The 13,489-nt window shown below is 40.1% G+C and overlaps 1 protein-coding gene across 8 annotated transcripts in view; it reads right to left on the minus strand.

Moving 5' to 3' along the window:
• The window catches only part of LOC108092641 (tyrosine-protein phosphatase Lar), a 106,562-nt gene that overhangs the window by 2,598 nt on the left and 90,475 nt on the right, over window positions 1-13,489 (minus strand). For 5 of the 8 annotated variants that reach the window (XM_017192280.2, XM_043209308.1, XM_043209310.1 and 2 more), the window contains 5 exons: window positions 13,048-13,198; window positions 12,840-12,976; window positions 10,252-10,548; window positions 3,744-3,883; window positions 186-3,527 (listed from right to left, as the gene is read on the minus strand). In XM_017192280.2, the coding sequence (XP_017047769.1) occupies window positions 186-3,527; window positions 3,744-3,883; window positions 10,252-10,548; window positions 12,840-12,976; window positions 13,048-13,198 (4,067 nt within the window). The remainder of the gene's footprint in view (window positions 1-185; window positions 3,528-3,743; window positions 3,884-10,251; window positions 10,549-12,839; window positions 12,977-13,047; window positions 13,199-13,489) is intronic. The other 3 variants (XM_043209315.1, XM_043209312.1, XM_043209314.1) reach the window with 1 other exon arrangement.

Here is a 13,489-nt window from a genome sequence, read left to right on the forward strand (position 1 = left end):
TTGCTGAGTGATACTATAATTTATTGTTAACCGTTTTTGTGAAAGATTCCTGAATACTCCTTTAAATATTGTTTCTCTAAAGAACTATTTCTTAACATTTAAATATTTTTGGTTTTAAATTTCTTAACTCGTATTTGCAATTACCGGATAAAAAAAACAAAAAAAACATTTTAAGATCCTCTTACCCTGCCCATTTCCTTGAGCTTGGTCAGCATGACCACAATGGTGGAGTTGTGCTCCCAGAGCATGCGCCAAAAGTCCTCGGCGGCATCCTGCACAGGACCCTGGGCGGCGATGTAGGCGTTCCGATAGCGATAGCCGTCGATGAAGCTGGCGTTCACATAGTCACTGCCCTCGATGCCATGGATGGGGGTCAGGTAGACGCGACTGGATTCGTAGGGAAGGATGTGAACGAGCCGGTTCTTGTGCTTGTTGCACGGCAGATTCGCAGTGACGAACTTGGACGAGTCCATCTTGACGTTGGACAGCTTCTTGAACTCGATCTCCATGCCCGAGATGCTCTCGCCGGGTTCCGTAATCAGCAGCTTCTGCAGGTGGGTGTGCAGATTGCGTGCCGGCACCTCGGTCATCCCACAGATGATGGCCTCCAGGATGGCGTCGTGTATGAAGATGTACTGATCCTCCGTCTGCACCATGTAATTCCGCTGCGCCCGCAAACAAGTGACATGCCCATAGATGTCGATGATCTTCTCGTGCTTCATGCGCTCCAGCATCGAATCGATGACGATGTAGCACCCGGTGCGACCCACTCCCGCCGAGCAGTGAACGATCACGGGTCCGGATTCGGGAGGTGTGAGGGCGCGACAGCGGCGGAGGAACTGCAGGAAGGGAGCCGGATGATCGGGGACACCGTGATCCGGCCAGGCGGTGAACTGCAGCTGCTTGATCTCGCGGCGATCGTTGAAGCCCTGCCGGCACAGCTGGAACGTGCGAATGCTGTAGGTGGCCAGCTCCTGGGTCTCCGTGATGGTCACAAATATCTGGCCGTAGGTCTCCGTTCCTCGTGTCGGCCAATACTGATCGCACTTGATGCGCGTTCGCTCCTCCAGCCGCGTCATCATCACAATCGTCGCCGTCTTGAGCTCCCAGCACATGCGCCAGAAGTCCACGAAGGTCTCCTGCAGCGGTCCCTGGGTGGCCACATAGGCATTGTGCTTCCGATAGCCATCGCAGTAGTTGGCATTGATGTAATCCGAACCCGCTACTCCCTCCACCGGCGGCAATTGGACGCGGGAATGATCGTAGGCGGTCACGTTGGCATAGCGATTCTTCGATTTATTGTGCTCCAGATTGGAGTTGTCCCAGGTGAACTGCTGACCCGGCTCGATGCTCTCGTACTCCTGCGAGAACTTCTGATTGTCGTTGGACTTGAGCCGTTCGATGTGGTTGGCGAACTCCGAAATGGGAATCGGCGGATGGGAGATCATTCCGGGTGTCTGGAAGTTCAGCCTTCGCATATCCACGGGATCACTGGGCGTGGGACCCGCACCCAAATCGGCGGCCATCAGTGGTCGAGTCACCGCTGCCTGATCGGGAGTCTTGCAAGGTTGCCGGCGACGCTTCACCACACAGAGAACAATCAAGGCAGTGGATACAATAAAGGTGGATACCATCAGGGGGAGAACCACCCATAGGATCTCAGGTTCGTCCTTGTTGCGATTCACAGAGACCTCCGGCTCGGATGGCCAGTTGGGATCCGGTCGGTGGGGTCGTTCACCCGGCGGCGCTTCCCGCATGTCCAGCGATAGAAACTCAGAGAACGGACTCGAAGTGTAGAGATGCTTCTGCGGAGTGTCCACCACTGCACGCACGAAGATGCGATAGCGCTTCTCCTTCTCCAACTTGCGATTGGTGAAGTTGTGGTAATCATCTCCCGATCCCAAGTGGAAGGTGAAGGGAATCGAGCGCTGGGGGAACTTGGCTGCAATGTAGGGGGCATTCGGACGCTCCGGTTTATTCCGACCCGGCAACAAGTCATCGGTGAGAAACTGATCGGGTATCTTGTGCAGATTGGACTTGTCCTCCGGCACTACCACCAAGTAGTAGTGAGAGATGGGTCCGTACTCCTCGGAGGCCTGCGGCAGAATCACCAGGATCTCCTCGCCAGTAACCACGCCGTAGAAATCCGGCTTGACCATCGGCTGTGGAGCAGCCATTTGAGTGGTGACTGTGATCTTGGTGGGCGGTCGGTAGGAGTAATCCGAGGGAATGGCACTCACGTTCACATTGTAGGTGGTGAAGGGACTCAGTTCGTTGATCGTGTGCGTTTTCACATAGTGCTTGAGGAGAATCTCACGCTTCTGGACGTTCTGCGTCTGCGAGAATCCCTGCGAGTCCACGAACACCTTCATGGCATCGAAGCTGATCTTGTAGTTCACGGGAGTCAAGCGGATCGGAGGTGACCAGCTGAGGGTCATCGAATGGGTGCTGACATCGTGGGCACGCAGATTCAATGGCACATCCTCCGGTTTTATGCGCACCGTTACCTTCTCACTTAGTCGCCCCAATCCATTCTTAAATCTCGCTGCAATTGCCACCGCATATTGAGCAAATTTCTCTAGGTTAACGAGATCAGCGGATTCCGTGAGTCCCACCGTTTTCGTTTGCCAATCGTCCAGATCCTCGACGGCGGTCATTGTGTAGAAGATCTTGTAACCCAGGAGCTTTCCACGACTCGTCACCTGTTCCCACCAAATTTCCGCCGTTTGCTCAGAGGTTGCCTCCGCCTGCAAGGACATTGGAGCTCTACCCATGTCCCTCTCCGTTTCGATGATCATCTTTTCGCTGAAGGGCCCTGCTCCCTGTTTCGTGTAGGCTCTCACTCGGAATATGTACTCCGTGTTCTCTTCGAGATTCGTGAAGACCGCCTTGCGGAGCGTCATATTCCGTTCGGAACCCAAACCATGATCGATCTTCTTGTGAAACTGCACGTCGTAGCGGGTGATAATGCCATTGCGATGCTCCCTGGTTGGTGGATCCCAGGTGACGCATAGAACGTCCGGGGTTTGGAAGCGAATGGTGATGTTCGAGGGCGGTCCACCTGGTGTTCCTTCTGGGGTCTGGAATATTTTCACTGTTTCCTGACCGATGCCAATGTGATTGCTGCCCGCCACTCGGAATTCGTACTCCACGCCGCGTTCCAGATTGTCGAAGCGTTTCTTGGTCAACTGAGGTCCTGAGAGCATCTCCTCCTTGAGAGCTTGATCCTTGACTCCCCAGCGAAGGCGATAGCCCCTCAGTTCGCCGTAAGTCTGCGCCGGTCGCTCCCACTCCAGTTCGATGGAGACAATCGGTTCCCGCTCCATGATCTTCAGACTCACCGTTGGTCGAATGGGAACGCCTCCCGGGGTTTTCACCACAATCGCCGCACTCCGATCGCCATCGCCTTTGCGGGTCAAAGCGGCCACCTGGATGGAGTACTTGGTGTCCGGCTGCAGACCAGTCACATTGAACTCCAGCATGTCCACCACATCGAACTTGAAGGGCTCGTTGAGGAAGCCCTTGCCCTTGGATAAGGAAATTAAATGAATGAAGCAATAAAAGTAAGTTCCAAGTATTACAAAAGGATAAGGAATAGGATTGGATTAAATTGGATAAGGAATCTGCTGCAAAAGTATTATAATTAATGATAGGTTAAAGGGCTATACCATATTTAGATTTCTAGATACTCTTAAGTTGTTTATGATTTTATCTCCCATTGGTTAATGTAAAAAAGTACTCACCTCATCTCTCAATTCCTGGGCATGTATATGATAACCCCGGATGATGCCATTCCTGTCCTTTTCTAGAGGCGGCTTCCAGCTCACGTGGATCGATGTGGAGTTCAGGGGCGTGGCCTTAACATCTTGTGGATCGCCGGGCACTAAATGCGACGACGAAGAAAACGAGATTAGATGGAGGCACTCACAGTGGCGAAAACAACTGGAGATATTCAACGATAAAGATAACTTAACTTATGCCAAGTTGGCTAAGGTGATTATCACTAACTTACTTAACGCTGTAGTACATGTGATTTGGTTTTTAGTATACAGATAGAAAACTAGGCAACTAGAACTAAGTGCTTAGACCCTAGGAGTAATACATATACAAGAATATATATGTTGGTAGTACAGAACCAGAACAAACCTAGTTCCAAGTCAATGCCATCACCACATCACAGACAAAAACAGATTTAAATCAAAACAAAGAAAGTGAAGTTGGGAACTGGATAACCGAACAACAAAGGTGCTGCTTAGGTGCTATATAGTTGGTAAGTTGGTAAGTTGGTATATGGAAGGGGTTGCTCAATTGGTGCTCAAAAGTTAAAAGGAGGTGCAGTTTATACCTTGCTATCGTATTATATTATAGTATAGACCATTACTTAGGAGTATGGTGGCAAAAAAGTACACAAAAAATGTTGACTATCGTAAACACTTTGATTGCGATGTCCACTTCGATTCACTTAGCAAAAACAAACATGTAAGCATTCAAAAAATTTTTACTTGGTTGTGTGCAAAAAACATATATAGTGATAAATCAAAAAATAGTTCATATATATTTTCTATACACGTAAGCTCCTTTTTCAAGAGCATCAAAAATCCTTGCCGACCTCTTAAATGGTTTGGTAAGTTTTTCAAAAAATGTCGAAATAGAGAAACATATCAAAAAACAAAAGAGACATGATTCTTTTAGTTATTGGTCAAATGATTTCGATCCAATTCAAAAATATGTTTTTTTTTTTTGGGAAACAGAGTATAGGTATAGAAATAGAGATTTATGATATAGTATAGATAGTATGTTGCTATATGGCATTCTTAAACATAATACATAGTCAACCATTAAATATACTCACTCTTTTTCTCTAAATAGTTTTAAAATTTTTATTTGTATTATATATATAAACCACCATCCATTAAAGGTTGCGTTCAAAAATCAAATTTCGCAATAATTTCGTATTCACATCAAAAAAGTTTCAAAAAGATTTTGGTTTATGATTTTTTTTGTTTTGTTTTTGTTTTTGGGTTTCCATTTTGATTTGCATTCAAAAAAAGGTGCACGAAACAGAGCAATTGGTGCAAGGTGCGAGTGGCCAAGCAAAGTTATTTGGTTTTGTTTTTATAGTATGTGAAAAAAGATATAAAATATAGGTATTTAGTTTACAGTATACAGTTCCAAAAAGGGTTACTAGTGCACAAAAATAGTTGAAAAACCGGAAAAAGGAAAGGTGAACTGAACTGAAGATGGAAAAACAAGATACAAAATCTACATATTTGTTGGCACACCGTTTTGATACTGTACAGTGTTCTTAAGATCTTCAAATTTACTTAGAACTTTTTGTTTAAAACTATGTGGTAGTTTGTAGATTAAGAACACCCAGTTTAAATAATCGATTAGTCTAATTAGTATAAGTAACTTACCTATAATTAGTTACATAATTGTAAGTATATATTGCAAATCTTAAATATACCTTGAAATAGAGCTTAAATTAGTCCCACCTTTCTTTATTATAACTTATCAATATTAATACAAATAATTTGCTTTAATGTTATGGCTATGTATTTCTTAAATTAATGTCAGGCCATGTGATAAATTTTAAAACCGCTGGAGATGAATTTATATTGAAATTTTTTCTCATATAGCATTCATAATTTGGCCAACGGTTTGCTGCCTTGCGGGTCCTTGCCCGCAATCATTGCATTTGGGTTCATTAAAAATGTTAAATAAATGCATAATACAAATTATTCAAATGCAACTGACGGCGCAAAAATGTTAAATTATGCTTCATTAGTGTCCTGCAGCTTGGCATCTGCTCATCTGCTTAACTTTTTCAAATGCAAGGGGTCAAATGCAGTAGTTTTGTCTCATTTTTTGTCATTTCGCATCCCATTCACACCAGCTGCGATCCACACACACATGCACACCCTTTCTCACACACACACACACACACACACACATTAGTGCACTAAAAATATATAAAATAATTAAAATGCTACCGTAGAAGTGTTCTCTATTTTGTATTTCTTTTTCCCGTGCTTCTTTCTGTGCTGAATGGAACAAACGAAGCAAGGAGCGCGTGCTAAGCTTCCAATGCTCGAGGTGCTCATTTTTTAACATTCTTTTTTTTTTATTTATTTTATTTTTTCCGTATATATATATATATTATATTTTTGGGTGCATACGTGGGCAGGACGTGTGCGAAAAGTGCGACTGTCTGGGCGCACAAAAGGGAATCTGCTTGCCCTGCGAATCTCCCGTGGACCGACGCCATGAAAAGCAAGTGCCCAGCTTATACAGGTGGAATGCATTTGCATTTGCCTCTGCCTCTGCCTCTGCATTTGTGCTTTCTGCCAGCTAACAAGCGCATCACATCATAACGAATACGCTCCCAACGTACGAAGCACAAAAATTAGTAGAAAAAGATAAGAAAGAAAAAGAGTGTCGAGGGTACCGACCTTTAAATACCTAGTCCTTGGTGAAAATCAAATCAAAATATACAATGAAGTACGTAAATAACAATGTAACTTATTATTTGTCAAGATTATTGCATGCTTTCTGTTAATCAATTGAGAGATTGGTATTTCTAATAAAGATTGTGCGGACTTCTATAATTTTCTTTACTATAAATTTATTCTTTAAGTTTTTATTATTATCCAGATGTTTCTTAAGCGGTGAAAAATATTTGTTTTAAAATTTGTCTCTTTCCTAAATAAAGATCTTAGGTAAAATTAATACACCCGTTAACCTTAGCCAGTGCTGGGTAACAAAAATTAGTACAAAAGCAAGCTGGAAGAGCTGGTAAAGCTGGCAAACAGAGTTGCATGTACACATAACATACGAGTAGTGCTACCACTACCACTACAACTACCCATGTGCTGACCCTTTAATGCTGGCTCAAATGCTCCTGCTGCATGTTGTGAGCCGCCGGCTATAAGTGCGACAGCAGCAAACGGAAGGGAAGTGAATTTGGTTGAGATATGTGGCCGCTTGCCTCTGGTTATGCCAAATTGAGTACAATTAAAACGAAATTCAAGTCAGTCACAGATAGCTCAATGGCATTGCGGTGCTTTGGTGCTTGTCTTGCTGCTGCTGGGTCATACACAGAGAAAAAAACCTCTTGAGTTGGGTGCTTGACATTGGTTTTTGAGTTTATGAGGGATTGAATATCTTTTGATTTCTCACAAAAAGTTATATTACTTTCTGCAGGATTTGTTTTCGTTGCAATTTGAGGTTTTAAATACTAAGCAAGGAGTACAATTTTCTAGATTTTCATATAATTTGTTAGGAATTAATTAATGTATCTTTCATGTTGCAAGTAGTTCTTAGAACACTTTATCACTTAGCCGACATGTTGAACAGTTGTCATAAACATTTTCAGTATTATTTTGCTTTTATTTTCACTGAAAGGTGTAAATTGATTAAAATCATATGTTTGAATGGGCTTTAAGGAATAATCATTTATTGGTTTGAAAATTATTTGATCAACTTTCTTTAAAAATCGTATTACGTAGCCGACTAGTTGCACATGGTTGTTTCTTTTTGTTCTCAGCAATATTTCAGCAAAATTGTGTAAAATGTCCAACCAATCATATTTTTTCTCTGCGCTGCCCTGCATGTGATTGTACATTTTTTTGGGGGGGAACATTCACTCATTTACGTGTCCTTTGAACTCTAACTCGCATTGTGTGCGTGCCTGTGCATTAGGTGCTGTGCTATCGGTGCTGCAGTCTTAATACTAAGCTTATTATAACAACTAGAGTGAGCTAGAAGATGCCAGGAGCGTGTGCCAAACAAGAACAGAGAGAGCGAGTGAGACGTACACTAAGGTGCTTAACAATAAGTACATTTAATTTACAGTGCTTAGCCAAAATAAAGTAAAGTGAATGGGCCACCACACTCGGATGGTGTTGAGCTCTTAAAACACACAAATTGAGTAGGTACTTTATAGGGAAAACTGTTTTCTGTTGAACAAGCAAGTTAACAGCTAACAAGCAAATGAAGTAAGGTTTAAACGCAGTGTGGATGTGCATGATTTTCCATTGATTTTGATTTTATGAGTGAGAATAAAAACATAAATCACTATAAATTGATTTGGGTCATGGTTTAATAGAGTCCAATGGAAACAAAAAATACATTTTAGCTCCAGAAAAAGTTCAGTTCGAATAGAATGAACACAACTAGGGTTTTAAATGGAAGCATTTTTTTTCAGACAGGAAATGTGGTGTGAGTGCAGTATATAAAAGGTTTAAGTTCGGCAAAAAAGATAAGTATCCATGTAATGGAAGTTCAGATCGGTTATCCTTTATGCCTTTTCAATCGGACAAAAAAACTTGATGGTTTGGGGAAAAGCGATGAAAAGTGCAAATATGCAAATGTGTTAACTGTGCAAACATGCAGGTGATTGCAAATAAAACTTAATAAAATCGGTCAACAACACAAAATATACAAAATTATGTGCGTGAATGAAAAAATTCGGTTAATTTTGTGCAGAAATCAATTTGAGGATTTGTCATTTGCTGGGCGAGTGGGTTGTTCGTTATTTGCATGGCAATAAACAAAAAACAAAAATCCATTTAAATACGTGCGACATTGCGGGGCTTTTCGGGGCATTTTGGGGCATTCGTGGTGGGGATGTGTGGAGCTCCACTGGTGACAAAAGTGCAAAAACCGTGTGCCAAAAACCAAACAGATAGGGAAAGAGCTTGTATACCGGGCAAGGGCTCAAAAATTATAGTACACCGAGCTTTTGTAAACGTTATTAAATATGTATGCATTTATGTAAATATCGCCACATGTAAAGGTATGTTCGCAGGTGAGCGCAACTGAGAAAAAAAAAAATGCAGGAATAAATAAATAGAGCGAAACATTTTGCGCTATTTGCGTTGGGTAAACATTTGAAATAAAACATGTAAAAACGTGAGGGAATTTTATTGGGTTCAGGAACGGGGTTATTATGGCTAGAACCCCTTTTTTTGGCTCGGATTGGGTTTGTTTACATTTATAATTGCATACATTTAATTATGCAAATAATTAAATAAAATATTTAAGGCAAACAACCTAAAATCAAATTTGTGTATTGGTTTTGCGATTTAGGTTATCGCTGTTGTTGTTTTTGTTGTTGTTGTATACGTTGTGCTTACAAAAACTATATGAAAATGCCAAAAATACAAAAAGATTACATTGAGTTCATGGCGATTTTTGGTGCTATACAAATTACCACAAACAGTTGATGCATTATATTCAAAAATATTTATTTATAAAGTTTGATTCGTTGTTTATATTAAGAGATATATCTTGGTTTTGTGCATTTCTCGAGACGATTGCGAGTCAAGAAGTAAAAAGAACAAAAATATTGTTGCTTGCATATAGTACACAATACATAGGAGTTCTTCTAAAAAGAGATATTTTCTTTTGTTTTTCCATAAGAGATTTTGTGCAAAAAAGTAGTCAAAAATTGCGCCAAAAAATATGCAATTTTATAGTGCCAATAAGATAATTTTGTAGATGTTTTCAATTTTGTTTAAATATACAAACGAATTTTCACAAATAATACTGGTAAAAAAAATTGTAAATGGAATAAAACGTAAATTAAGTAATATATGGTAGGTGGTAAGATTTCTCTTAGCTCTTAAAACAGATCTATAGCGATCCCATGAGTTTTTTTTAAATTATTTTATAAAACAAAGAATAAATAAGACATGATGGAAATAGGATATTTCCAAAACGATAACTCTCAGTTATGGTTCTTTTTTTGGGTTCTCAAAGAAGATAAAACTTCCTCAACATTCGGACAGACTTTTGGTTTATAAAATGAATTAAATATTTTTCTAAGCTACAAATCAAAATTTTTAGCTGTTTTCAAAACGCTTATTTACAGCTAACTTTAAATAAATGTTTGTAAAATGAAAATGAACTGAATTTGGTTGACAAAAATATATATAGATATTTCGATATATATCAGATAACGCTCCATAGTGCTTAGCCGCTCCTGTGGTGAATGCTCCCGATATCAAAATTCAAAAATTGTACAAAATACGTTCGATTAGTTTCAGGTTGATATTTTGTTTTTTTTTTTTTTTTCGGGGGGATCGATAATGGGTAACGAGATAAGAAATGACTACAAACAAACTTAGGATGAGTGTAAAATTAAAACGTAATAAAACGTAATATATAATACGTAACTGATAAGGGAACGGAAACGGAAACATTTCGATAGGACTTACGCGTAGGTAAGATCGTTATTGGCATACATACCATCCTCTTGGGTTCGCAATATGATCGGATGCGATCGAGGACCATCGCCGACGGAGGTGCCGGCCAGGACCCAGATCTTGTATTCGGTCCAGCGCTTCAGCTCGTCCAGCACAACGCTGGTCATATTGAGGGTCATCGTGGTGGCCTCATCATCTTCGCGACCCACGTCCACGAAGAACACCTTATAGTATACGATCCGACCGTTCGATCTTTCGACGGGCGGCGGCAGCCAGCTCAAAGATATAGTCGTCGAACTGGTCGCTATGGCGGTGATATTTCGAGGCGGTGCACCTGGTACTAATTACATAGATGGGAACGGAACGTATTTGTGTGTGCATTGATTTGTTTTTGGTTGGTTGGGTTTTTTTTGTTGGTTTTATTGGTTGTTGATGCATAGCCATGGTTTTTGGTTATGAGAGTTGATTTTTTTTTTTTTTTTGGTTTTATATTGGTTTTTCATAGCGTTCAGCAATTAGCGCAGAGAATACGAAAAAAAGTGTCAAACCAAAACAATATGGGTAACATGAAACGAAAAAGCCGTAAAGCAAAATAACATTAAAATGATATGGAATAACATGGTTTATATAGGCATAAAAATATATATTGAAATAAATTCAAATATCAAGACATAGATCCAATGGTTTATGCAAATAATGTTGACTCCTTTTTTAATTTTTTTTCTTTTTTGCGTTCGTCAATAATTTGTGCATATTTTTTGGTAACGACTTTTTGAGCTGAAAATTTTCCCAACTATCTACTAGAGAAGCAAATCCATGTCATGCTTAGCTTAGGAAAAAAAACAATAAATAAATTAAAGCTATACATTCACACAACATTTACATACACACGAAAATACATTCATTTGCATAAACCATGGGAATTTGGCATACATATTATCAGATACACAAACTTAATAAACTACAAAACTAAAACTAAAAATTATTAAAAGTGCGCAAAGTTTTAAAGGCTGAATAACTATGGGGCAAGTATCTAAATAATTTCAAGTGCAGAAAGTAATTAGAAAACTAATCAAAGGTAGCAGGCAACTCAAGGTTTAAATCAGGCTCTAGGCTAAAAACAGTTCCAAAATAACTTTGTGGCTTGGCTTTATTGCAACCGTCTGAGCCACAGACAACCATTTACATTTTAATTATGCGAATATGCAAAACGTGCAAATATGGAAACCAAAAGTGATATTTATGCCACTGCCAAGAACTTTGCACTTCCGGCATTTGTCTTCGCGCCGCTCTATTAAAATATCATTCAAAATCAATTTTCTAGACACTGATGCAGACGGAGAGAAGTTAAAGGATTTTCGTTTTCGGTTTTTGGTTTTTGTGGTCTCGGTGATTTTGGTGCTGTTCGGTGCTTTTGGTGCAGAGTGAAGAGTGAAGAGTGCCGAGTGCAATAGTGTGTGCAAAGTGCATTAGGAATTTTAGCACTTAAATAGTGGTCTAAAGTTGGAAATTGTTTGGGCATAATTTACATGATTTAACACTCACAGAGCCACAAATGATAAATGGAATATAATCGAGCAAATGCAAAACACACAAATTCAAATATGCATTCCGTAATAGTTTGGTTATGTGTTTTGTTTTTTTTTTTTACTATATTTCTCTCCCCTAATATTTTGCATTTCATTATCGTGCAATTTGGTTTTGAACTTAAGCGGAAAAGGTGTTTTTGGTTTGGAAATGTTGTTGGTTGCGTTTGATGTTTATGGTTTAATCCTGTGTGTGATGTGGATTGTGGAGTGCTAGCTATTGTTCATTGAATTTTGGTCTGTAATTGGATTAGTCCAACGGATCGCAGTGCATTCTATACTATAAACTATTGAAAAGATTTATCAACGTTTGTTTTAATTGAGTTTTTGGGGGCTGTTGAATCTAAATCGGTTTTCAGATTTATTTTACACTTTATTTGGAAAAGGTTTACGATAAGCTTCCTGCGATCTGTTGAGCTTTAATGTTTAAATTTGATATGTAATATATGTCTTATTTTCTATGTATGTATAAGTATATTTATGTGTAAACTATGTATGGTTCGTCTGTAATCAGTGTAGTTTTGTACAGACTAACTAAGAAAATAAGAAATGCTATTCGTAGAGTATATCATCTAAACAGCTAAAACTTAAGGCTAACTTGCAAGGAACCAGAACGATCACATGTCAAACAATATATATATATATAGATATCGATATAGGTATGTATGGTCAGATATATAGTAAGTGGGAAAGTGCATTAAATTCACGGCACACCGGGAACACTCATTCGATATCATTTATTCATGGCATTCGCTCACACTTTACCTGTTTCCACGAAGGCACAATTCAATAAAATGTAATCTCGCACTCAGACATTTTATGGTTTGGGTAACTGAATAATCAACTACATGTATATGGGACACATGTTCCATGTATCAGGGGTATCATATGTATCATATTATATATATATTTATATATGTGGATTTGTATTGAAATCAATCAGTTTCTCGATGTACTTAAGCCTATGGAAAACTTGTACGACTACGGCGACGATTTGAGCTAACTTAGAGAGTTCTAGAAATCGGCGATGGATCGGCAGACTTACCATATTGCTTGGTGCGAACTGGAATCGGCGGGGTGGTGGCCCCCTCGCCCCTCTGTGACCTTGCCGCCAACCAGATATAGAACAGGGTATCGGGATATAAACCATCGAGGGTATAAGCTTCTGAGTTGGAAATGCGTCTGAAAAGGTGAGTAAAAGGTTTAGTTTTGTTTGGGTTATTACTTGTCCGATTTGAGGGGTCGAAACTTACTTATGATGGGCCAGATTGGCATATGTGTCATTCCAGTAGAGCTCGTAATGAACGATATTCTCGCTGGAATGCGTCGGCTTTGTCCATTGCAATGTGACTGCGTTCTCGCCGATATCGGTTGCCCGGAAATTGCTCGGTTGCGATGGCACACCTTTTGTAGACATATCCGCATATTTCATATTCCATGTTGTTTTTTTTGGAAGGGGGGTTGGATGATTGGATGTCAGGGTTTGGTGGATTCCCCGGTTGGGAATTGCATTTGGTTTTTGGTTTTGGTTTGGTAATAATGAAACGGAAATTACGGAAATTAAATAAAATACAAACAAATCAATGTGGGCATTTGTTTGTATGCCGATGGATCCGAACGATAGCGATTGCTGTTGCTATTGCCAATTCGGAATGTTGCATGATATTGATGAGGTGACACACACACACACCCACA

Source organism: Drosophila ficusphila, unplaced genomic scaffold (assembly GCF_018152265.1).
Source record: "Drosophila ficusphila isolate 14025-0441.05 unplaced genomic scaffold, ASM1815226v1 contig_127, whole genome shotgun sequence".
NCBI lineage: Eukaryota > Metazoa > Arthropoda > Insecta > Diptera > Drosophilidae > Drosophila > Drosophila ficusphila.